The sequence below is a fragment of the Euprymna scolopes genome, chromosome 17 (genome assembly GCF_053919585.1).
Source record: "Euprymna scolopes isolate OS-2025 chromosome 17, ASM5391958v1, whole genome shotgun sequence".
In the NCBI taxonomy this organism is placed as follows: domain Eukaryota; kingdom Metazoa; phylum Mollusca; class Cephalopoda; order Sepiida; family Sepiolidae; genus Euprymna; species Euprymna scolopes.
The window spans coordinates 80,467,184-80,494,429 of NC_136498.1; the positions used below are offsets into that span (position 1 = coordinate 80,467,184).

Consider the following 27,246-nt stretch of genomic DNA (forward strand, 5'->3'; position numbering starts at 1 on the left):
CTTACGATTTCCGAAGTTTCGTCCCAATAGCATAGAAACGCCAAAAAAATCTTTTTGCAACAAGTAACACTGTTTTCGTGTGTAAAAAAAAAAAAAATATCGTTCAAGTTTTAGCAATAAAAAACAAAAAACAAAGTAAATTTATAATAAAGTTATTTGTATCGATTTTATTTTAACTTCTTGCTAGCAAGAATAATTCTTCATATTAACTCTCTATTTTGTAAGAGGGGGAGGTGGAGACCATTTTAGAGGTGAAAACCTGAGTTGCTCAATCGGGAAGTAAACAACAAAAAAAAAGAAATAGATAAAGAAAAACAGGTGTCGTAAGTATGCTTAATCATTCGTATTAAATCTCCAGATATGTTTAGGTAACCTTTACTTTTCTAAACGACAGAAAACGTTAAAATTAAAATATATATGTAGATATTAAATATTTTAAATTGGACGAATGGACGCGCCCTTAATTTACGACAAAGTTGGCTTCACACCTATTGTTATTTTTGTTTTTGCGTATATAGTAAGTCAACACAACAGCAATAACATTTTTCCAACATCAGTCCTTTTATAGAAATGCCATTTTTAGAAATTAAAAGTTCATAAAAATCAAACTTGACGTCTTTTGAGAAATATTGACAATAAGTAAAGTAGGACATGTCGCGCCATTGTTTCCAAATGCTGACAGTGACGCTGTTTGTTTTTTTTGTTTTTTTTTTTACTTTAAAATTACAGGTGTGATATTTTCCTTTTCTATCATTTTTTTTTTTTTTACCGCGCCAAGAAAAAAAAAATTGAAGTGATAATTTTTAAAAAAGTTATCTTCACATTTCTCAACAATAAACGAATAACACTAAAATGGAATTAACATTAATGTGTGTAGGGTCTAGGGACCCTACACTGTAGGGTTACTTTCAGCCCTAATTTACAATCATTTCGCCATAAAAAGAAAGTTTTCTCTTGCTTAAACGGTTTAATTTTTTATTGTTATAAAAAGTCTTAGGGTAAAATTTCGATAAATTTGTAAATGAACACTCAGTTACCTCATATCACTCCGCAAAAATGGGGTTCTATCTTTTATAGGCGATTACATGCGAACATTCTGAAAAACTTGGCGAAAAAAAAAAGAAAAATAACAATCATTTTAGAATTTAGAGTGTGAGATCTGTTTTATAAATTGAAATCCCATTTTAACTTTTTAGGGAAGTTAATTAAAATTTTTACCACTAACGCGAAGTCCGAGTGGCAAGGTCGTAACCTCCAACAGAATAGAAAATGCACTTTTTGTTTTAGCAGTTTCATGCCTCAGTCTACGATTTTTTTCTTCACTGATCGAGTACAGAAAGATAAAGTGTAGTATAAGAACACTGAAATACACTGGATGCATTTCTCTTTTGTTTGATTGAAATTTCACTTAGCCATTTATGATTATAAAGATTTTTATTTTTACTGGTGCTGCTTTTGTGTTCAGGATTAATAATGTAAATGCTTAGTTATTAGTAATAATAATTCTTGGAAAATATTAATTTCTCTGCGTTCCAGCAATTTACCCATTTATTTTCTTTGTCATTATGCTTACATTTTTAAAGTTTACCAGTGTAAATGCTCATTTCTCCAATTTGGCAAAATTAAGCTTTTTATTTTATGGAAGTCGCTCCAGACAAGACATGAAGCCATTTGACGTAAGGAATTAATCATCTATATATTAATAGGATAGCGTGTGTTATTTATTGTGTGTGTCACGCTGTCACGCTTACATCCGAGTGACTGTCTTTTGATTTTTATGAACTTCCATTTCTTGTAATAAATAATTTGAACAAGAATTTTTGATAAGTTTCGGTTTCGATTATAGCTGATGGCACTCCAGTAATCTAATTTTTTACTTTATAAATAATTTTATCAAGAATTCTTCATAAGTTTTGGTCTTGGTTTCGATTATAGCTGATGCACCCAAGTGATATGGATATATTTTTTATTTTTGAAATTGCAACTTTATAATATATAAAAATCGATAAAATATTAACTCTATAATAATATATACAAAATCTGCAAGAATTAAAATATCATATTAAAGCGTACTTTATGACTGAGCTACGTCAGGTGTCCCTGCTAGCTTAGATAAATACTTTTGCAGTTTTAACAAAAGAGCTACAACAATATCAGAGCGTCTCCATTTATGCTGAACATCTACAGAATGCCAACATTAATATATAACATATGAATGAGTCCCCTGTGGAATTTTCACAGGTCCCACTAGTAATAATAAAAAAGGAAAGGAAAGAAAAATCACTTCAAGACAAACCGAATCTGAAAGAAACTCTACAACCAGTATTCAATCTGCTGACTTCCAAACAGGAAAGCCAAAAAGCGAACCCTTTAAGAACCCAACAGAGAAAGTTTATAAAACTGGCTGACAAAAAAAAAAAAAATGCCCTGAAGCTGATTAAGTGTCTGACCAGGAACCGGTGTTTTTATTGTTACACACCATCGCCAGAATAGATAAAGATTGAAATATATATATATATATATATATATATATATATATATATATATATAGTAGAAATGGTAATTAATAAAAACCTGAAGAAAGTGCTCAATACTGTTGTAGAGCAAATATGTGTTTTATTTTTTATTACCATATTTTTCTGTTAAGTTACATTATTGTTTCGGCTACATGACCGTTTTTTGGCCGTCATGTAGCTTCCTCAGACTTCTACAGAAATGTTCGTTTATGGTGGAATGAAAGGGTGAATGGTGTCAGGGAGGGGTACGGGAGAAAAACGGAAAAAGAGGAAGGGAACAAGGAGGAGGGGGGTGCTTGGTATGTCGGTAATGTTTTAGTTTTGGAGTTTAAGGACATTAGGTGGTTGTGGGGGTTCTGGGAAGTTCATCTCTGGTGTGGCTGAGGGCATAGAGATACATGAAGGGGGGAGGGAGATATGTGGGGGTAGGAGGAGAGGGGTTACTTTAAATTTCGACTCTTAAGGTTTAGGTTGTTGGCGCCTCGTTGGTGAGATGATTTCTTGATAAGTATGTCTTGACCTGTTGGGTGTTCACTTAGGTGGGGAGGGGGGGGGCTATGATTCGGTTTATCTATTCGATTTTTATTTGTTGTTAAGTGCTTGGAGAGGGTTAGCTTTCGGCCGTACGCGCGAGCACACGCATGCATACACACACACACACACACACACACACACACACACATATACTTAAAGAGACGCTCATCTGTACACATACATCTCCGCCTAAGCATGTAAACACATGCACGTATGCGTACATGCATGCATATACACCCGCGCTGCTCCTGCTGATCCCAAATTTTCCTTAAGGTGTTGAATTGAGTATGTGCGCGTAAGCATGGATGTGCACATATACAGACACCCGCACAGCGACACCCATATACCCATGCAGGCGTATACATGGGCCTACATGCATATATTGATTCAGACATACTTGCATCCCCACGCCTATATGCAAGCACACGCGCACATACAGATACTTATATTCGTGAACACATACATCGACATATACACAGCTGCATGCTCCTACATACGTATGTGGACAGCAGTGTTTACATGCCTAGGCGGAGATGTATGTGTACAGATGAGCGTTTCTTTAAGTATATGTGTGTGCATGTACGCATGTGTGTGCTTGCGTACGGCCGCAAGCTAACCCTCTCCAAGCACTTAACAACAAATAAAAATCAAATAGATAAACCGAATCATAGCCTCCCCCCTCCCCTTATCATCATCGGTGATTGCTCACTGACAATAATCGCTGGTGTTCTCAAGAGTCCGAGTGATAACAAGTCTCTCCAGATTTCCAGTACATTCCACTTCTTTTGCAAATGATTATCACAATAGCTGTTTGTCATTGATTTCTTGCTGTCATAACGATAAGACTTCTGTGGAGTTCTCCCCAAGGTCCTAATACTCTCTCTGCACCATTCCAGTAGATTTCTTGTTAGTGCTCTCCCTCTTTGGTACGGTCCTGGATATGACCTTAAACTATATCCGATGGTGAGGTCCCACCTTGCGGACCTTGTGGAGTGTGGAGCCACCCTTTAATTGCCATTGTTCCCAGGTCCACTCTGACCCGGAGTGGTAGTACCTGTTAGGGTCCCAACTATGGGTTAAATAGAATCCGACTTAAAAAACAAATATACTCTATTAAAAATCGTTCCTCAAAATAACTAGATTCGGCATTAAATAACCTGAAAAAGATTGATATGCCGTAAAACAAAAACAACCAACCAACCAACCCTCTTTGGTCTTTCTATTCTCCCTGACCATTTTGTGTCGCATATGGTGAGGTTGATGCCATCATAATGTTGTTGTTTTATTTGGAGAAGAGGGAGGGAAGTTTACAAAATTGTTTGCAGTTTCAGTTTCCTTGGATTCATGTGGTAGTGTTCTTTCTATGTTTTTGTTTTATTTTTATTGCGATTTCCATGCAACTGGTTAATGTTTCTGCATTCAAAGATTTTCCTTAAGGTTTCATTTGTTTTCATCACTGCCTTAGTTTCATTCTTTCGTTTGATTCCAATTTATCTCAGTCGTTTTTTTCCAGATTTTTGAAGACTGTTTTTAGTTTTTTACAACTATTGACATTTTTTTCGACTTTCTTCATGTTCAGTTTTCTGACAAGTTCCATGTACTTCGTTTTCTGTCTCTTTGAACTGCTGGGATGGCAAAATCTATGATTTGGCAGGTTTTTATTCCTTCTGTTGACTATTATGATATTTGGTTTCATTGCTTAGAGGAGTTTTATTATTATTTATTTATTTATTTATTCATATTACCACCCATATTTAGGGTTAGTGGAAGATCATGTGTTTTCTAATGAAGTTTAAGTTAAAATTAAATTTCAATTTTATTCTTGTTTAAATCGATTTAAAAATCAGATTTTAGCCTACCATGTAGAATACTGAACTTTCTCATCTGTCTTAACCCTGAATCAGAATAGAAATAGGAAAAACATTTTTCTTTTAATCTCTCACTATCTGCATTATACTGAACTGCTGGGATGGCAAAATCTATGATTTGGCAGGTTTTTATTCCTTCTGTTGACTGTTATGACATTTGGTTTTATTGCTTAGATGATAAAACTGAAAACCATCAGGCTGTCTGAAGATACTGACTTTTTGACGTAAAGTGCACCAAACATTAATATTAATATTTTTTTCTTCTCCTTTGCAAGACTCAATCATATTCTACAAAGACAACAAGTTTCCTATATAAAAAAGGCAAGCCAAACACAATGAAAAAATATTTGAAGATATAAAAAAACTTGAAGCATAAAAATTTTTTAAAAATTACAGAATTTAGCATTAAATAACTCAAAAAGCTTGATAAGCTATAAAACAAAACAACCAAACCAAACATCACGAATAAATATTTAAAAAGAACTTTAAGTATAAAAATTTTTCCAAAATTTGGCATTAAATAACTAAAAATGGTTGATATGCTATAAAATAAAACAACTAAACCAAACCAAAAACTGAATATCTATATCTTTTTTTGTTTCTCTCTGTCTTATGCATTCATTATACTAAAACCTTGAGTATTACACATACACAATATTTTAAGCGGTCTCAGTATTATTGTAAATCAGATGTCTTGGATTATTCAAAACACTGTTCTCATCTTGAGTTCTATTCTCACAACATTTTGACTAATGTAATCTCTGACCTTTAAATGTATCTTGTCGAACTAAAAAATATTACTGTTAATCTCACAAATCTGTACAGAATATCAAGCGGAGCACTTTTATAACCATGACTAGATAGAAGTTTTAAATAGTTCATACTTGTATTCTTAGTATCGTCCATACTGTGGATTGAACCTCCAACCTCCAGAATTATCAATTCTCCTCTCAAAAATTCAGAAATAAAATTGGATGTCATTATTATATTTTTACAGTGAATGAATGTAAAAATGTCATCCAATCAGCTACTGGGTGTGAGGCTGTTCAAGGTGAAAGTTTATCCAATGATTTTTTTTTGTGGCAGTGATGATGAGAGCCACAGTAGAAGCCAAATAGAGAGTGAAAATACTTCCAACTTCTGCTAAGAATGTCTAAACAAAGAAAAAAATTTGAACAAGAGTAAATTTAAAATAAATAAAGATGATTGAAAATTTTTTTCTTTTTTTGCATGTGACATGGAGCAAGTTAGAGCAAAAAAGGATAGCAAAACATGTTTTATGTAGCTTCTGAAGCTATACCCCTCAATGGCACAGGGGAAAAATGATTTTACTTTATATATTAGATATTTTACATTAAGTCGCATCAGTTGGGCTTTGGTATTAAAGTCATGAATGACATCCTGTTGAAATCTCAACCAATTTGTACTAAGGAGGAATGGCATAAGTGATGAATTTAGCAAGAGGAAAGGACAAAAAGGATAGTTTAGCTGTCTAGGGTAGTTTTGGGGTAATGTTTGGGAGGGAGCGTGCATTTTTGGAATTTGAATTCAAACTCTGTTTATATTGGTGCTATTAAACAAGAATCTGACAGATGTGCTTACTAGAGCAAGAAAGTTTTGGAGATTAAAAGAAAGAAATGGCTACAACAGACAATGGAACCGTTATTTTACTAGAAAATGTTATGTAGGTCAGGCCAGATAAGATTTGTTTTCTTAGAAAATTGCATTTTAGCATGCATGAAGACCACCTCATATAATTTGTTCTGGTTACTTTCAAGATGTGTGCAATACTAACAGGTTTTGTGCAAAATATTTATTGAGCTTTTAACAATCTGTATAATATAAGTATTTCATGTTGGTATGCATGTTATCACCTTTCACACATTTAAAAGAAAATGAAATTGTCCAATCAGCAAAAATATTAATTGATAATTAATCTAATGCCGCTAAAGTAAAAAGAATTGTGCTTTACCTATTTAAAATGAATTGTTCCAAAATCAAACTATGTTATTCTGTCAACTAAAACAGTACAATTTTAAATAAGTGCATTCCAAAAATTACATTCATTTTATTGATCAATGAATATTTAAAGGTGGATTTCCTCTACCATACTAGAAAATTTCTCACACCTACCAGTATTCTATTTATCTACAAAACCACTATTCACCCATAAATGAAGTATTGTTATCACACCTGGGATGGTGGCACTAACATCTAATATCTTCATTTTAAACAGTAGCCCCAAAAAATGTCTCTATTCTAATAGGTCTCACATTGTCTACCAAGCTCCAATCCCTGTCCCATCACCACAGTATTGCATCCCTGTGCTTGTTTTACAAGTACTTCAATAAAATGTGCTCTGATGAACTTTTTATACTGGTGTGCCCTTGATATCCCCAACCAACTCAATAATCAACTATATCTTACTCCTTCATTGTAGAGATCCCCAGATGTTGGAAGACTTACTACCCTGATGGCTTCTCATCTCAAACTACTAATCTTTGGAATTCTACTCCTGCTCCTTGTCCAGACTGTACCGACTTGCAAAAATTCAAATGTAATGTGAGCAAACGTCTTGCTGAACACATGCCCCTATGAATATGTCCCCCTAATTCATAGAAGCTCCTTACATCTCAATGGCAATGTGCCTTCTTTGGAGTAAAGTAAAAGTAAAGTAAAAAATAAAAATGAAAAATATCTTTAGTTGACAATTATTTTTATAGTAAGAAGACAAAGAACTGTTATTGTTTAAAAAAGAATTAAATTGTCATGGTTTATTTATTTATTTAATTTTTGAAATAACAGACTCAGAGTAAGTTAAATATCTTTTAATTCTATAAAAATATCTTTAATTAGAAATAATTATTATTGAAACAGAATTGACAATTATTTCTACTGCCACTGTGGAATTGCCACGGGTCCCACTAGTTATTAATTTTTTAATGTAAAAATTATTTCTTCACTTTATAAGCAAATATATAAGATATGAGGATTTGAAAAGCTATTTACTCTGTAACAATAAGACATAATTAAGTTCATGAAACTTTGACACATAGATTTCAAAAATCTACTTTGAATTTGGTGATAGTTTTTTTTAAATAACGTTTTTGAAAAATTGATTTAAATCGATGCTCTAAATCACTTTAATTTAAATCAGCCCACTTTAAAAATTCTAGTAAGCTTAATAAAATTAATGGCAGCAGAGTTATCTCTCTTGGAGATAATTGTCTCTAATGATGGAGGCGCTAAAATTGAATGCTGTTCCCGTAAGATTGTAAATTCAAAATGTGACTAATCTTATTGGCATGAACTTTAAACTGCATGGGTGTTCTGTTCAAACTTTTGATTTTTAGCAGGAGTTTTAACCCCAAAGAAATTTTAGTCATAAATTCTAGTGGTGAATCACTGCATTTGAAATTCATAAAAGTACATTTAAATTCTGTACATGAGCACATTATTCTCTGTTCCTTTAACAGCTCATACATTTAGCATCAATGTATTTCCTTAATTGACACCCATGTTTTTCTTTTGTTGTTCACACATTCGTGTATTTTAAATCTGCTTTTAACATGCCTTTCATGTCCTGTTGACATCTCACCTGTCTGTTTAAATGTATGTATGTATGTATGTATGTATGTCTGCCCAAAACTTTTGACAGAGGCGACATATTTTCACAATGTATCGGACGACAAATATTGAAAAATTGGCCAAAAACATTAATTCCTTCACCCTTTCTACAAGGAGGGGTCGAGTTTTTGCAAGCCATTTTTGCAAGTCAGTGTATCAATTGGATTGACTTTGCCTAATTTTAATGTTCCGAACTTTCAGTCGCATCATGGAGTAGTAGTAAGATGTCAGATTTTTTTTCACTTTCTTTTCCACCTTTGCATCACGGGTTCGAGCCTGCCATTTTTTTTTTTTTTTTTTACTCAACACACACCTCCAAACACCCAGGCAATGCCGGACATTTAGGCTAGTTACTAATATAACATGGGTAACTAGTAAAAATTAATTGCATTTGTTAACACATGTTCCACTTGTCCTTATTTTTTTTACCACTTGTGTCATATATTTTATATGTTAAAACACACATTGTTCGTAACACTCATCAGAATGCAGTATTGCTGGTTGATGCATTTGATTGGAAGTATACATACAAAGACCTAATCAAGAAATTGTGCATCATGTATCACTGTGTTTCATGTATCACTGTGTTTCATGTCCAGGAAGTGTTGCTATGAACAAATTTTTTGGTGATGAGTTCAGTCATCATCTCGACATGAACTCTGAATTCTATTATTGTCAGTAACAAACAAGAGATTATTTTGCACTGGCTACACTTACAGCGACATCCGAATGATACAAGGCATTCCTCATCAATAGCATCAACAACTTTACTTGGCATTCATACCTGTCAAAAGCCCAAGCAAAATGTGTGAAATTGATGAAGGAATTTCAGTGTGTACATGGTTTTGGTACTAGGAGACTTTGCAAAAAAACTACCAATATCTGAACAAAGAGTATTTTACAAAGCATCCTCTAATCATCTACTACAAAGATGCTGTGAAAACCTCCAACATTATTCCATTTGTTTTATTTCAGATGACAACGCATACAATGCCAGTTTTGTTCACAAGATGCAGACACTACTGGTGGAATATTTGAAGTAGACGCCCTATAACATAAAGGTCAATTACATTTTTCATAGTTGTAGTGGGCAGTACAAAAACTTAATTTATTTTCACAGTAGGATTTTTTCATCGAAGCAGATTAGATTTTCTTTGCTACTTATCAAATGAATTCACTGTGTAATAAAATTGATGATTCAGTGAAATGCCATGCTACAAAATGGAGTTTGCAGAGACCATGCCACAACCAAATTCTGGACTATCATGTGGTGTTTGAAATATTCTAAGAAAAAATTAAATCAGTTATCTTCTTTGGCACGGGTGAGATGAGAAAAATGTAGAAGAGATTTGAAGAAGATGGAATGTTAACCGGTACAAGAAGCAGTCATCATTTCGTTCTCCAATCAACATCACAAATTGGACACAAACTGTGCGGTGAGGATGACTCGTTTGTGGACATGAAAAAATTCAACTCTAGTTGATATTAATAACGTTGCACCATCATCTTATCTCCCATATGTAGGTGTCCAATTCATACATCCCTAAGGACTATGGAAGATAACTTTAACTGGCCAGAATTTAGTGATAACGGCTATGTCCTTTTAAATAACATGTGCTATATAGACACCTACTACAATCACTGGAAGGACCAAAAGAATCTGTGATGAAGCTTATAAAACAATTGCTGCGTTTGCAAAACTTAATTCCTGAAAAGCTGTTGATCAGATGCTTTGAAAACATGCTTATGATGTATCATATGAATAACTTCTAATTTTCTGTCCATTAAATTTACTGCAGCAAAATAAAAAATAAATTTGTGATAGATTTGGGTTTACTTATCTTCCAGTAGAAACAGTTATGGCACATCTCAACATGAAAAAATGTCCTTTTTTTCAAGTTAAATTGTGAGCTAATAGAAGAACAAAACTTCATTTTTGGACGAGAAAAGGTTAAAATTGTGTAGAACATAAAAGAAACAGAAATTTTTCATTTTCCCATTGTGCCTCATACATTTTTAAGGCTTGGTAGTTTCACATGCAAATTGAGATAAACACATATAACTCAAAAAGTTAATTTTAAGATGTTTTCAGTTTTTTTTTCCTTGTGCAAAAGACTGCTTGTATGAATTTTTAATGTTTTCGCTAGTCTAGAATTTATCTTATGCAAAAAAATATAATTTTCTAATGTGATTTTGCAATCTTTCATAGCATATGAAACATTTAAAATGCAATATTTTAGAAATTGTTTGGATTTATAAGCTAAAATTTTTCAGTATTGTCTAGTTTTTATATTAACAACTGGGTCTGAGAGGTATGGGTATTTTTTTCCAATTTTTCTGAATGATTTGATATGATTACTTAATTATTTCCTTTTTTGTTTTTTGATACAAAATAAAAGGGTTAAACATAAAAATGCAGGTAACATTTAGTCAGTTTTGAATTTAAAAACAGTTGAAATACGAAATGAAAATGAAAACATCCCCAAGTAATACTGAGTATGTACAATAAGTTAACAATAAAGACTACTTTTATAATTCTTAATGTTTCCAAATGTCAAATGAAAAATATTTTATTCTAATTATCCTTCTTCATCATCATCAGTTTAATGCTGGCATGTGTTGGATAACTTTTAAAAATTGACTTTTAAACTCTGACCAGGTTTTTATTTATTTCTCTCGAGTTCATCTTTATCAATTCTTCCCATGTTTTCCTTCACTTTCCCCTGCCAATTGAACCTGCTGCTGCAACTGTTCTACACCCAAGACCTCTTGCAGATTCTTTCAATGTAATTATATCATTGAAGCATCTGCACACATCTCCCTATGCTGTCCAAAGTTAATCTTCCTCTGAGATCATCAGAGCAAGCCTGTTTTTGAAAGTCATATTACATATTCATTAAATCCTACTCATATCATTTCTCTCCATGCAATTCATGGTGAACATTTTTGGATTAGTAGATCTAGAACAGTTGATGTATCAAGGCCAGTTGACAGGGAAAGAACAAGGAAAAGATGAGAGAAAATAATAAGGAAAGATTTAAGAGCAAGAAAGATAAAGATCTGACCAGAGATAGGGGTAATGGGGTATAAAATGGTAGCTTAACTTTCAAACACGTTGCTAGAGGGCGCTCACATAGATCAATTGAGGTATGGAAGCACAAAATGGAAACAATACCTCCACTTTTCTCCAAAACTGCTTACTTACTTCTTATTACTTATTTTTTTACCATATATATTTTAAAAATAACTATGTTTATTTAAGTTATAAATTTTGGTAAACTGTTTAGATATATTTAAAAAAATATATTTATTTACAGAACTATAGAAAGCAAAAAAAATGAATGTGTCACAGTGTGTTCCAGCTTAAAAAGCGTTTTGAAAAAGTGTTTGTTACATTTATCTAGATATTTTGAAAATATATTTATTTATAAAAATGTGAAATATTGTTTTGAATTCTAATAAGATTATTTGTACAACTGTTAAACTATTTTTATCTTACATATTCACAATTTTGTAACTGTTAAAACTGTAAAAATGTGATACATTAATTTTTTTCTTTTTGTAAATAAATATATTTTCAAAATATCTAAATAGTTTGCCAAAAATAAATAAAAATCGATAAAAAGTTTAAGAATTCAAAACAATATTTAGTGACACATTCATTGTCTTTTTGCATGTTTCTGTAAATAAATATATTTTAAAACATAAATATATTAACGCAAAATATATTAATATTTTGCCAAGATATATTAAGTTAACAGCTTTGAAGAAAAGCGGAAGTATTGTTTCCATTTTGTGCGTCCAGACCTCAATTGAGCTGTACCATGTTATACCCAATTACAAAGATAGGTTAATTTAGAAGTCACTTTCTAAAAGCATGTAAAACTCATATAAAACCAATTATTATTATGATTATGATATTTTCTCATTATTATTAAAATATAATTATGATTATGATGTTTTCTCATTATTATTAAAATATAATTATTATTATTATGATTATGATGCTTTTCTCCTCTAAAATGATATATGATATAATTGCAGGTTATCAGTTCGACACAAAATGTATAAAGCTCACAGGACTCATGCGGGAAACAACCGTTTACAAAATTATATAGAAACACGACTCACAGATCTACATTACCATGGAATTCCTGGTTTTAAAAGAATCAAACATAACTTTTCATTGTTTATCATTTCAATTTTCTTCATGTCTTTGCTTCCATTTGTACATATTGGTAAGTATGTCATTTGAATAACCTTCTTAGTGACACACAATATGGTTTCCGTTCTGCTAGATCTACAGCAGATGTGCTTACAGTTATATCTCATAGGATTAGCGAATCTCTCGACAGAGGCAACCTTTCTAGGGCAATTGCTCTTGACATATCAAAGGCCTTTGATAGGGTATGGCATAAAGGTTTACTTCACAAGATCTCCAGCTATGGTATTGCTGGAAATGTCTTCTCAATTATTAAATCATTTCTCTCTGATAGGTTGATAAGAGTAGTAGTTGATGGGCAAAAATCAGAAGTTCACAGTATAAATGCTGGAGTCCCTCAGGGGTCGATCCTGGGCCCAACTCTTTTCCTGATCTACATTAATGATCTTCCAAATCACATCCTTACATCATTCGTAGACATTTTTGCTGATGACACTACCATCTATGGTAGCACATCTAAGACAGTAAACGACCAAGTTCTCTCCGATTCTCTCTCCTCTGATCTTGATCACGTTGTACAATGGGGAAAGGAGTGGCTGGTTACTTTTAATGCATCTAAAACCAAGCTTCTATCTTTACATCATCAACGTTCTGATCCCCATCTGGCATCAATTGAAATGAATGGCTCTCGTCTTGGGGAGGCCTCAAGTTTTGACAAGCTTCTGGGCTTGACCTTTACTCCTGATCTTAAATGGAATACGTACATCAAATCTGTTGCCAAGGCCGCTGGGAAAATGGTCGGATCCTTCTATCGATCCAGTAGATATCTCACTGCTGATGCAATTCTCTATCTATATAAGAGCCAGATACGTTCAAGGATGGAGTACTGTTGCCACATATGGGCAGGAGCTGCTAGAAAAGACTTGTCCTGCCTTGATAGAGTTCAAAATAGACTTCGGGGCCTGGTGGGAGATATCCTTTTCTCTTCGCTGCAACCTCTGTCTCACAGAAGAGATGTTGCGAGTTTGTCTCTGCTTTATCGTTATTTTCATGGAAAGTGTTTGACTGAGCTTCAATCTATGGTCCCCCCTCGCCAAACTTTCACAAGAAACACTAGACTAGCTGAAAACATTATCAATAATTTTCCCCACTCTTTATCTGTACCTAAACCTAAACATAGATTCCATGATGAAAGCTTCTTCCTTAGAACTGCACGCCTGTGGAATTGTCTTCCGTTTTCCTGCTTTCCAGCTTTCTATAATATGGTTGTCTTCAAGTCCAACGTGAACAAGTTTCTGATGAGCCGTTCCACTTAAGTTAACAAATTTACCGAACTTCCATTACTATCGATTACTATATTGTCCTTTTGACTACTCTACACTCTTTAATCCTTATCCTTGAATGGCCTATCGGCCTTGATAAGTGGTGACGTCTATGTAAAAAAGAAAAAAAAAATGTATACAAAATATTTCTAAAATTCATATAAATTTGAATGGGTTAAAAGAAATGTTAAAGTTACGCTTTTCAGTTCTTGTAAATCTATATATCTATGAAAGTAAACATGTCTGTCTGTTTATGTGTCTGTCTATGTGTCTGTGGGTCTGTCTGTGTACATTTCCCTATGCAATAACTCTGTCAATTTTCAGTCTACAGACTCGAAATTTGATATACAGGGTACTGAGATTTGGGAAAATCTTTGTAATCCATTTTCAGCCAGAAATTTTTACTGCTAAGGGGTCAATGTTCAACGATTTGACCTTTGAGAACTCTACCAAACTCCTCCGCCAATTTTGGGTATAAACTGTAAAAGCAAATAAACACGGACAACTGGAGTAGGGTCGAAGAGCATTTATTTAACACGTGCATATGTATTTAAAAAGTTCTTTTTACACCGTTTCCGGTAGGGAAGTTAACTCTCTGTTGTAGAGAGTGTTCAAGGGACGCAACTGGGTAAAGTTAACAATACTTCCCTCTTTTTCTTGGCTTTTAGATGACCACTGAAAAAGAAAGAAAAAAGATTTATTTTTAAATATCAGTTTCTTTGGGTTCAGATACAAACTCAAGTATCTTAAATGAAAGGACTCCCTTCTTGGTTAAGCAGTCAGCTACCTGTCTATTGGTAGATATCCAAGAGAACTTGTAGCAGACACAAATTCCCTAAAAACTCTGCTATTTCTTTTCTTTCCAGCATTTCTCTCAAAATAGCCATCTCAATACAAAGCTTTTTATCTAGTATTTGGGTGGATGAATGCATGGAGTCAAAGAGACAGGAATTGTCAGTTTTGCAGATTATTTTTATATTTTCGGGTTCATCCTTTAATTGTAGTATTTCTAATACTATAAAAAAGACAGGCCTCCGACATGTCAACCATGGCTAGGGTTTCAGCAGCCAGTGTGCTTTTGATCACTCTTCTAATGTGCTTGGACTGCCAGGTTATTGGTGTATATTTGTGGTTATTACCAACTAAAAAGATTATGTAACCACCTTGAGATCTTCCTTCTGTCAGGTTGGTGAATGAGGCATCACTGTAGGCAACAATCTTGAGATTTTTTTTTTTTTTTTTTTTTTTTTTTAATTACATTTTCACCCCAAACAAGGCAAATTGCCACTTTGGTGTAGGGGGCTACTATCAGGGGCAACAACTACTGGGGTACTATGTAGGGATTTGGGCAGCAAGATATCGGTTCACGTTGCACTTGAACTTCTGCACGTCAATACAGTTGGGGAAGCAGGGACCTGGAATGGAATTCCAAAGTCTAGCGGTTCTGGGGAAGAAACTATTGGAGTAGAAAGATCTTTTACATCTAGGGATTTCTACAGTGTGGGGGTGAGATTTAGCAGCCTGTCGGGTTTGTCGAGGGTGCTCATGTCGTGGGGACACAAGTGAGTGCAGTTCGTCAGAGCATTCACCACTAAAATACTTGTAGAAAAGGCAGAGGAATCTAACATTTCGATGGGACAGAGGCTGAAGCTTAGATGCCAGTTCAGGGCCTATCAGGTTTGCGACTCTCTTTTGAACCTTGTCTAGGAGCGAGAGACTAGTAGCAGATGCACCAGCTCAAATGTGACAGCAATACTCCATACATCGGCGAATGGTGGCCTTATAGAGGTACAGGATACTTTCGGGTGTTAGTAGTTGTCTAGCACGGTAGAGAGAGCCCACCTTTCTTGCAGCGGCCCTGGCAATGCCTTCAATGTAATTCTTCCAACTCATGTTTCCTGTGAACGTTAGGCCAAGGAGTTTGAAAGATGTACTCTCAGATAAAGAGTCGCTGGCCATTGCTATAGGTGGTAGAGAAGGTTTCTTGTAATTATTGAATGACACTAGTTTAGTCTTGGCAGCATTGAACGTGACCAACCATTTTTGTCCTCATTCCACTACAGATTGGAGGTCTTCCTCTAGTGTTTCTGCCATTTCTTTAGAAATGTGTTCATTCGTCTTCCTGTCGTGCCTGCCATAGAGTGTAGTGTCATCAGCATATATACCCATCTCAGAGGCAATTTTGTCGGGGAGGTCATTTATGAATATCAGGAACAATAGAGGTCCAAGGATAGAATCCTGGGGCACTCCTGCATTTATATCATATTGTTTAGATGTATGACCGTCGAGGACAACCTGGATTTTTCTCTTATCTAAGAAGGATTTAATTATGTTAAGTATTCTACCAGTGATACCGTATGATCTAATTTTCCTGAGGCGACCCTCATGCCATACCCTGTCAAAAGCCTTAGATATATCTAGAGCTACCGCTCTGCCCTCTCCCGCTTTGTCCAGTGAATGGTATATACGTTCAAAGATTACAGTTAGGATGTCTGCTGTGGAACGGGCTTGTCTAAATCCATATTGTTGGTCAGTCAGGAGTTTAGCATCTGTAAGGTGATGGACTAGAGCATGGTTAATAAAGGTCTCAAATATTTTGGCAAAAAGTGGGAGGAGGCTAATGGGGCGATAATTTGATGGGTCAGTCCTTTCGCCAGAATTCTTGAATACTGGTACAACAGAAGCAGTTTTCCAACAGCCCGGAAAGCAAGCTTCATTAAGGCACTTGTTATAGAGTTTGGAGAGAACTGGAGCTACTTCGGCTGAGCACTTTTTTAATAGCACAGCTGGGATGAGATCAGGTCCACATGCTTTTGAAGTGTCAAGGTTTTTTATGATGGCACGCACCTGAGCAGGGGTGATTTTCAGATCATCTAGCGTGGCGTCTGTCCGCAGGGGAAAGTCAGGTAGGGGGTGGTTGGAAGGGTCCAGTGTGGTGTTTGAGGCAAACCGACTGGCAAGCATGTTAGCCTTGTCGGTTGCTGAGGAGACAACCTCGTGATTGTTGGTTAGTGGGGGAATTATTGATTGCCCATTATTTACTACACTGTTGTAGATTTTCCAGAAGTCACGAGTTCCTAGTTTTTGTGCTTCGATGCGTTTTTTAGTGGTTTCCGTAAATTCTCTCTTAGCTGTCGCTATTTCTTTCTTAACGTTACTTCTAGCTTCTATATACTTCAGTCTGTTTGAACTGGACTTATGTCGGCTAAATCTGCGGTATGCATGCTACATTTGAGCAATGGCAGTTGCACAAGTCGACGTAAACCATTGGGGAGAGTGGGGCTTACTATAAAATTTCCGCATGGGAACATGCGCTTTGATTGCAGTGTTGAACCAGTCAGTGGTCTCGTTTGCACACTGTTCAGCAGGGAGAGAAAAAATATTTCTCCATGTGGCATCTCTGATTTGTTCCCTGATGGCTTCTCAGTCAGCCTTTTTATAATATCTCGTTATTTTGAGCACTGGCTCTTCAGTTTTGCGTCTAGAGTTTAGGGCGATTTCAACCATTATCACTGCATGATCAGCGTTCCCGAGTGGGCTTCGTTATGCAGTCATCGGGAACTGTGGTCAAAAACAGATCTAGAAGTGATGCATGTTGTTCTTCCTGGTTAGGGAAACGGGTTGGAAACGTAACAATTTGTGATAGGGAGTGAGATATAGTGAAGCTATGAGTTGTGCTGCCCGCTGCATCTGTGTAAGTAGAGAATCCAAGCCAGTTTTTGTGGTGGACATTAAAGTCACCAAATACATGTATTTGTGCGCTAGTGTCGAGGGATAGTGCCGTGTTAATGCTGTCAGAGACTTTGTTTATTCTGGTGCAGTCCTGAGTCGAGGGAGAGCGGTAGAGAAAGTAAAAGTAGCTAATATTGTGTTGCATGTTTAGTCTAAAGCACATAAAGTCTTGATCATCTGTTTCTAGGTTTGTTTCTCTAGTCAGGGGGAGGGTATTACGAATGTAAACTCCAAGTCCGTGCATGTGTCTGTCACAGTCCTTACGGCAGAGTGGGAGATATCCAGGCATGTTAAAGTGGTTAGAGGGGATGGGGATGGAGGAGTGTAGGTTAGTCTCACTTAGTGCTAAGATATCCGGGGTATTTGTTAAGAGAAATGCTTCAACATCAGCTAAATTAGTTCTAAGCCCACGGATATTTGTGAATGCAAGCCTCAAGGGAGGAGGCAAGTTGAATTTGTTTGTCCCTAAGCCTGGTTTAAGCTTATTTTTAGATTGTACTGTCGTCATATTTTTAAAGAGTTTCGGTTTAGGTAAGGGGAAGCTAAACAAGAGGTTATGCAGAGCATCATACATGCATCACAAGTAGACCATCAGCTGACCTTTCTCCAATTAGGATTGTGGCCTCAGGAAAGCCCACCGGGGATGAGTGCAGGGTCCCTTTCCATGTGCGTCATGGCACTACAAACAACCCAATATTATTCAACTGTTGATGGAGCAGCCGCTCTAAGCGCTACCAAAGAGCTAGGGCTCCTGTACTACTAGTCGGGAACAGCAGCCAGGAACTGTCAATCCGGTACCCTCAACCCATTAGAAGAAGGTCAACCCAATCTAATTGCTCAGGCACATATTGTACTCAAGCACTCTCAAATGTCCAGTTTTAGGGGTGGGGTGTGCCGGGAATTAGGAAAACGGCGTTCGTTGCCCTAGCCAAGAAACAAGATCTACCGCTGGGTGTTTCTATCGAATCACTGAGATAGTGTCTCTGTGCTTGACTAATAGGCAAAGAAGGAGTATGGAAGCCGGGCGATAGACAGAACCTATCTACTCCTTAAGCAGTTTAGGTTTGCAAACCGGTAAATTTGTTTGAGTCACCAGCTCTAGGATGGTTGTCATCCAAGACTGAAGAGGCCTCCCTCCCCTTTGGTTTAGTTTCAGAGTTTTCCTTCTCCTAGACGGATGATCTGGGAAGATCTACTGGGTCCGTCAGCACTGAGAGGGTTTGCTCTGCGCCTAGGTTCTAATCCAGGTATTTCTGCGAGAGTTTCCAAATATAGCCTTGGGGTACATTAGCTTCTTTGGGAGGATTCAGATAAACCAGTCAGTCCAACTTCTTGCTTTGCAGAAATGCTGTTTTGATATCCATGGAGTATGTAGGAGAATCATTTCTTAGATTCTCAGCATCTTTATCCTGAAAGCCTCGGGCAACAAGTCCGGCCTTGAATGTTTGTTGGCTATTGGAATTTTTGCTTGTGTAAATCCATCTGGTGGAGATTTTTAGTTCGCCTTGATCCGGTACTTGAACATAGACTTAATTTTTAACCCAGTTCTGAAGTTTCTTTTGTTTAGCTTCCTCTAGTTCCAGGCTATCATTGGCAGAGGTGATCATTACTTCTTCCTCAGTGCAGGAATCCTGGTCTCTTCATTTTCTTCAGTCTCATCGGTTTGCCAATCAGAAACTCCATGTTCAAAGTCCAACCAGAAAAGTTCACCCTGTTCCATAACTACATTCATCAAATGTTTATTTTTACCAGTGGCTTTGCCTACTCTACTTATGACATTTAACTTCTTCCAGTCTTATTCTGTGTCATTGGCAAGCTTGTATTTGATGATTTGTCCAGGTTTGGGAAGTTTGACTTTCCTGGTGGTGGTGTCACATTTATTGGTTATGTCTTGAGTCTCCAGAGTAGGGCGTTGTTCAGTGTTATCTGCTATTTCTAAATCTTCTTCTAAAATATTCTCTTTGAAGTTTGACACTCTTGGGGATCCTTCAGACTCTTGTAGGGTGCTCAATTTCTCATTGTTACCTTCATTATGATTCTGGTATGTTTCAGGGTAAAAAGCTAAACGAGATGGATGTACTCTAACATAGGTGCCGCCATGCTTGACAAGCACCTGTTTGTTCTCCCACCCTATAACTGTCTCAGGCCTGAGCCACCTATCACACAAGTTCCTTTTGTAGAGAACAGCATCTCCATTTTTATAGGATTGAGTGATACCTGTTCTAACTTGGTGGCAGAGTGCTCGTCTAAGCTTTTCTGAAGATTTACTCGCTATGAAGTGTTTCCTGGCAGCGTTAAGGTTATTTGCAACAATTTCACTGGTAGAGACACCTTCTAATGCAGGGAGTTTGTCATTAAGAAAACCAGGTGGGTTGGGATTTCTGCCAAAAACGAGTTGGTTGCGACTATATCCATGGACACTTTGAAGTGTATTTTTGGCACTTACTGCCCACGCGAGAGCCACCTCGAAACTGCAATTTGTTTCTTCTAGGGTTTTCTTCACCATTTCCCCTAAAATCCAATTGTGCCTTTCATTTAGCCCATTACTCCATGGGCTTTCAGCAGCAGTGGTACGAACGACAATATTCATATTTTGTGCCATGTCCCTAAACACCTGGTTGTTGAATTCTCTGCCATTGTCAGTGAGAATAAATTCAGGAGTACCAAAATAAGTAATCCAATTTTTTAAAATAGTACTAATAATATCGGAGCTCTCTTTACCCGGAATTTTAGCTGCAACACTGTACCTGGCACCATGATCAATAAGGTGCAATATTTTGTTACCATTAATTTCTTTTATGTCCATGGCAGTGCTCTCATTAAAATATGTTCCCAGTGAAAACCTCGACAGGTCTGGGTTCAACCCTTTTGTATCTCATGCAACTTTCACAAGAATTGGGAATTTCCTGAAGTATCTTAATGAATTGCTTATCTTTTATTCCGGTGCTCCTGACTAAGTCACATAGCTTTTTACCACTAGAATGACTAAATTATCTATAAAGTTTGGTGGCGATTTTTATTTTTTCTTGCCTATTTTTGTTAGAAATTTCTTTGGTAAACAAAATATGTTTGAACTTACCTCGGTCTGGTAGAGGTCTTGTTATGGGAATGTGGTAGTGGCCTGAAGAAGTACATTGCAGTGGGATTTTTTTTTCCAAACATGGTGACACTGTCGTTCTCGAAATTGAGGCTTGTGCTGGCTCTTTTCATTGACTTTTTGCTCAGTAAAAGCGGTATTTCGATGTCCACCACATCAGTGATAATACTGACTTCAATGACACACGGTAAAGTTGCTGTGTGAGTGGATTTAATTGTGTTCCCATCACCAAATTTGTAGCTTTTCCCTCCACCTCGAACTTTTATTTTTTGTTTTTCTGGCAGGGTTTCTAAAAAACACTCAAACCATATTCTTCCACAAACTGTGCCAGATCCAATACTATCCAAGACAGTGGAGCTGAGCGTTTCTCCAAAAAACGTGCTGGTGCCGCCATAATCTTCATGCTCGTTCGTGAGGACGATGTTGGAAACGAGCAAGTGGCTTCCTTTTTTGGTGTTGTCCATTTCATCATGCGAACAGTCGCAAACCCAGTGGTATTTACACTCACACTTGAAACAAACATCGCGGCTGTTGTCGCTTTCAACCTTGTGGTGTGAATTTCTTTTGATGTTGTTGTTGTAGTGTGTTGAATTTTGATTGCGACCCCATCTGCAATCTTCACCCTCAACTGGGCACTTTTCAACAAGGAGGGGGTCGCTTTTTTCGCCAATATTTTCGCAAGTCATCCCCTTTTTTCGATTGTCTAACCTACGTCACTTCCGGTTTGGCGGTGGTCGTAATAGCAAAGACGTCATGTTTTTTTGCCGGTTCTTTTCCTCCTTTGTGGTACGGGTTCGAGCCTGCCTTCCTACTACCACTTTTTTTTTTGTGCTCAACACACACCTCCAAACCACGGGCAACGCCAGGCTGAAATGCTAGTATATAATAATTTAAAATTATATAAAATAAAAATTCATTATTTTTTATGTAGTTTTTACTTTATTTTTGTATTTATAGAAAAAGAATTACAATTAAAATAATTTTAGTCATTATAAGTCTTAAAACTAAAGAATTTTTTTAACTTAATTCACCCAGTAGAATTAGAGTTCTAACATAAATAAAATTAGAAACACTCTAAAAATAATTGTCATTTGCATTAAGATGTATCTACACTCTACATCTACATCCATGTGCTTTCTATTCTATGAAGGAAATTCATAATTCTGCCTGTGTGAAATTACACACATATGTTAATACCAGATTCAGGGTGATCCGAATCTATGTAAAACAAAACTACTGTAATATTTCATTTGGTCACCAGGGGCTAAATTAATGCATGGGAAAAATGGTAGAAAAGAAATTACTTTTTATTTTTCATTCTTACTAGTAATTGTTTCAAAAACAGGTCAAACAATCAATCAAATTTTCTTTTGCTTTCTTTCTAATATATTAAATCAGTTGCCAGAAAGAGGAGTGATTAATAGCTGTTACACATTTTTTAAACACATTCTTTTTTAGCCATGCTTCCAGGCAACACCAGGTAATCTTACTAGTACATAAAAGAGAGAAACATTTTATTTTTTCACTAAAATAAAATAAAAAAGTTAATAAATTTGGTCTGAGTAACTTTCAGTTTGATTCCTTGCCAAAACGATTTCAGGAAAAACATTAAAAAAATGAACGTGTTGCAACAAAAATATTTTTGGAAACAATTATAAAAACTTTTGTATAAATAAAAAATAAATGCATAAAATATTTTTAGGTTTTCAAGGCAAAAATTATTCTTTTCATTTGTGAAAGTATGATAATTTAATCTGTCAGTTAATCAGATTAAAAATTCTCATATTCTTTTAATGCATTTCTTCCATTCATATGAAAGGTATTGCTGTAAAAGATTTTTGAGGATTTGACAATTTTTAACATTACACTGACCTTAATTTTATTCATTTACTAATAAAATGCTTATTTAAATTTTAGAAAATTTATTTCATTTTGCAGTTTTAACTGCAAAAATATATTTGTAATTGTTGTTGTTGTTAATTTGTATTTCAATTGCTTATGCACATATTACATTGTTTCATTCTGTTTTGCATATTCTAGCCATCATATATAAATTAATATGGGTACCAGATAAAGCTGAAGTGGACCGTAGTGGATGTTCTTGTTCTTGTTTTGATACAGTTTTTCGGGGTAAGATTCTGAAAATATTTTATTTCTTTAGTGATACCAATTTCTTTCAAATGAGCATTAGTAACTTTATAATTGACTAGCTGTACTTGAATTCAAGTTTTCTTTGATTTTAACTATGCTATTTGTTTTCTGTTGTTGTTTTTCTAATCTACATGCTAAAAGATTTTAGATTTTAATAAATCTAAACAAAATTTTACTTTGGGGTATCTGCTACAAGTCCATATTTAAAAATAATGTATGTTTGAAAATTTGACAATTGTGTATGTTTGAGAATTTAACAATTATCTTTGAGAATTTAACAATTATCTTTGAGAATTTAACAATTATCTTTGAGAATTTAACAATTATGTTTGAGAATTTAACAATTATGTTTGAGAATTTAACAATTATGTTTGAGAATTTAACAATTATGTTTGAGAATTTAACAATTATGTTTGAGAATTTAACAATTATGTTTGAGAATTTAATAATTATGTTTGAGAATTTAATAATTATGTTTGAGAATTTAACAATTATGTTTGAAAATTTAAAAATTATGTTTGAAAATTTAGCAATTATGTTTGAGAATTTAACAATTATGTTTGAGAATTTAACAATTATATATGTTTGAGAATTTAACTATTATGTCTGCTTGAAAATTTAAGAATTATGTCTGTTTAAAAATTTAACAATTATATCTGTTTAAGAATTTAATAATTATGTATGTTTGAGAATTTAACAATTATGCATGGTTGAGAATTTAACAATTATGCATGGTTGAGAATTTAACAATTATGTGTGGTTGAGAATTTAACAATTATGTATGGTTGAGAATTTAACAATTATGTATGTGTGAAAATCTAACATTTATGTTTAGAAATTTAACACTTATATATGTTTGAAATTTTAACAGCTATGTATGTTTAAAATTTTAACAGCTATGTATGTTTGAGGATTTTACAATTATGTACGTTTGAAAATTTAATAATTATGTCTGTTTGAGAATTTAACAATTATGTATGTGTGAAAATTGAATAATTATGACTGTTTGAGAATTTAATAATTATGTATGTTTGAGAATTTAATAATTGTGTATGTTTGAGAATTTAATAATTATGTATGTGTGAAAATTTAACATTTATGTTTAAGAATTTAACAATTATGTCTGTTTAAAAAATTTTACAGTTATGTATGTTTGGGAATTTAACAATTATGTATGTTTGAAAATTTAACAATTATTTATGTTTAAGAATTTAACAATTATATATATGTGAAAAATTGAATATTATACATGTTAAAATTTGATAATTATATACATGTTAAAATTTGATAATTATATACATGTTAAAATTTGATAATTATATACATGTTAAAATTTGATAATTATATACATGTGAGAATTTAACAATTATATATGTGCAAGAATTTAACAATTTTTATATGCGAGAATTTAACAATTATATATATGCGAGAATTTAACAACTATATATGTGCGAGAATTTAACAATTCTATATGTGTGGGAATTTAAAAATTATATATTTGCGAGAATTTAACAATTATATATATTTGAGAATTTAACAATTCTATATGTGTGAGAATTTAACAATTATGTTTGTTTGAGTATTTAACAATTTTGTATGTTTGAGGATTTTACAATTATGTATGTTTGAAAATTTAACAACTATGTCTGTTTGAAAATTTAACAACTATGTCTGTTTGAAAATTTAACAATTATGTCTGTTTGAAAATTTAACAATTATGTCTGTTTGAAAATTTAACAATTATGTCTGTTTGAAAATTTAACAATTATGTCTGTTTGAGAATTTGACAATTATGTATTTGTGAAAATTTGATAATTATGTATGTTTGAGAATTTAATAATTATGTGTGTGTGAAAATTTAATAATTATGTATGCTTGAGAATTTAATAATTATGTATGCTTGAGAATTTAACAATTATGTATGCATATAAATTTAATAATTATGTATTTTTGAGAATTTAATAATTATATTTGTTTGAGAATATAACAATTATGTGTGTGAAAATTTAATAATTATGTATGTTTGAGATTTTATTAATTATGTATGTTTGAGAATTTAATAATTATGTATGTGTGTGAATTTAACAATTATGTATGTGTGAAAATTTAACAATTATTTACAATTATATATGCTTAAGAATTTAACAATTATATGTGTGAGAATTTAACAATTATATGTGTGAGAATTTAACAATTATATGTGTGAGAATTTAACAATTATATATGTGCGAGAATTTAACAATTATATATGTGCGAGAATTTAACAATTATATATGTGCGAGAATTTATTAATTATATATGTGTTCGAGAATTTAACAATTATATATGTGCGAGAATTTAACAATTCTATGCGTGAAAATTTAATAATTATATATGTTTTAGGATTTAACAATTAAGTATGTGTGGAAATTTAATAATTATATTTGTTTGAGAATTTTATAATTATATATGTATGAAAATATAATCATTATATATGTGTAAGAATTTAACAATTATATATGTTTTAGAATTTTTGGATTTCAATTCGTCATTTAAATTTTGCCCATCATTCTGTAATAGATAATATGTAGACTGGATTTTAGAGAAACTAATTTATTTTGGAATTCATGACATTTCCTTTCTTTTACCTTTAAAATAATATGGAGGTATTTATTCATTTTTACCTGTATCTTTTTTGCAGTAACTGAGCATATAAAAATTGATTTTGCTTTTCTTTTTCAGGTTCTTATGAGAATCCAGGAGTTGTCTTATATAAGCATATATACTTTAATAGTACATGGCAAACATTCAAAATTTGGATTGCCACGCTTTTCTTTATTCTACTAACATATGAAAGTATTAAGTATCTGTACCATCAATTTTGGCCGCAGATTCACATTCGCTGGAATATGTTTGCTCTGTATGTGATCAATATTTACCCACATTACTATTCATGGTGGTCAATATTCAACTATTATAATGAGGACTTTTATGTATATTTTAATCATCACATATACTTCCTGCTAACAGAACTTTTGGCTACCGGAATTGTGTTGAATATGTGTAACTCACGTAATGAAATGTCCCATTGGAAAATGCTGGGCATCATCATCATCAGTATGATTCATATTCTTGTCAGCAGCGTTGATCAGTTTATTATGCATGTCATCTATGGCCATGGCACAAACTTTCAAAATGTACGCAATATAGCATTGATGGTACCTGATATTTTGCATGTTATAATTTGTGCAAGAGAAATTGTAAAATTGCACAAAAATGCTGACAGTGTTTTATCTGTGAACAACTATAAAGAAGAATTTGGTGTCACATTTGTTTTGATTGGTTTAGGAACTTTGTTTGGAAAATTACTTTGAATGATCTTTTTCTTTTTAAAAACTTTATAACCATTTTCATGTTCAGTAATGCATGCTAATATGTTGATTGGTAGAAGTGGACTAAAACAATGTTTTCCCAGTTTTGAACTAAAACATATAAAGGTTGTAGAATCCACAAGAAAAAAAGGATAGAAATGAATGTGGCCAACAAGTATGGTAGAAGCTATACAAAAATATATTCCAGATAAAGTCTACAGATATCATTAGTCTCTTTCTCATTAACCAGGAAATGCAAAGAAGAAAGCTCATCTCTGTGCCTCTAACATAAGATAAGATTCATTGATTTTTCTTTAAGAATAACACTTTTAATTTCTTTCCTTTCAACAGTAGAAATGTATTCTACACATTTTTTTTATTACATTTTTTTTTTTTCATTTCATGTTTGTTTCATCAGAGGTTATATTTTTGCATAAAGGTTTCAATATTGCGTTGTTATTTTTGTTTATTTATTTTCTTATTAAAACCATCTTCCGCTAAGAAGAGTGGAGTGTTTGATAGGACAGTCATCTTCCTGGGATCTATAGTGAGACTGGTGCCATTTTCCACTTTAATGAATGAGAATATTTTAGAGACTGAGATGAAAACTGAAAGAGAAAACTCCTCTGAAAGCCAAAGTTGTAAAAGGACATATATGGTATGTGATGTGAGTGAGATGTTGTATATGTGTATAAAAATGAAAGAGATTGTATTATATTTATATTAGTTTGGGACTAATTTCTATGAAGTGTGAAAAAAGATTTATGTATGCGTATGAATATATAGGAAGTGTCGATAGGATGATTAAAAATACCTACATCTCTAGTACATGTGAATATGATGGCTTGTTAGATTAAAATAACCTGGGAAAATAAGTTGGATTTTGA

The 27,246-nt window shown here is 33.8% G+C and overlaps 1 protein-coding gene across 2 annotated transcripts; it reads left to right on the top strand.

Moving 5' to 3' along the window:
* The first annotated feature begins 79 nt into the window (after positions 1–79).
* Positions 80–26,810, top strand: LOC145296832 (uncharacterized). 2 transcript variants are annotated; one of them, XM_080142943.1, is made up of 5 exons: positions 80–323; positions 9,521–9,606; positions 12,590–12,783; positions 22,899–22,988; positions 25,731–26,810. In XM_080142943.1, the coding sequence occupies exons 3-5, from the start codon at positions 12,609–12,611 to the stop codon at positions 26,360–26,362; spliced, it is 897 nt and encodes a 298-aa protein (XP_079999069.1). In that variant the 5' UTR covers positions 80–323; positions 9,521–9,606; positions 12,590–12,608; the 3' UTR covers positions 26,363–26,810. The 2 variants fall into 2 exon arrangements, with proteins under 2 accessions (XP_079999069.1, XP_079999068.1); XM_080142942.1 differs by lacking the exon at positions 9,521–9,606 and having other exon boundaries at positions 204–323.
* Positions 26,811–27,246: the final 436 nt, after the last annotated feature.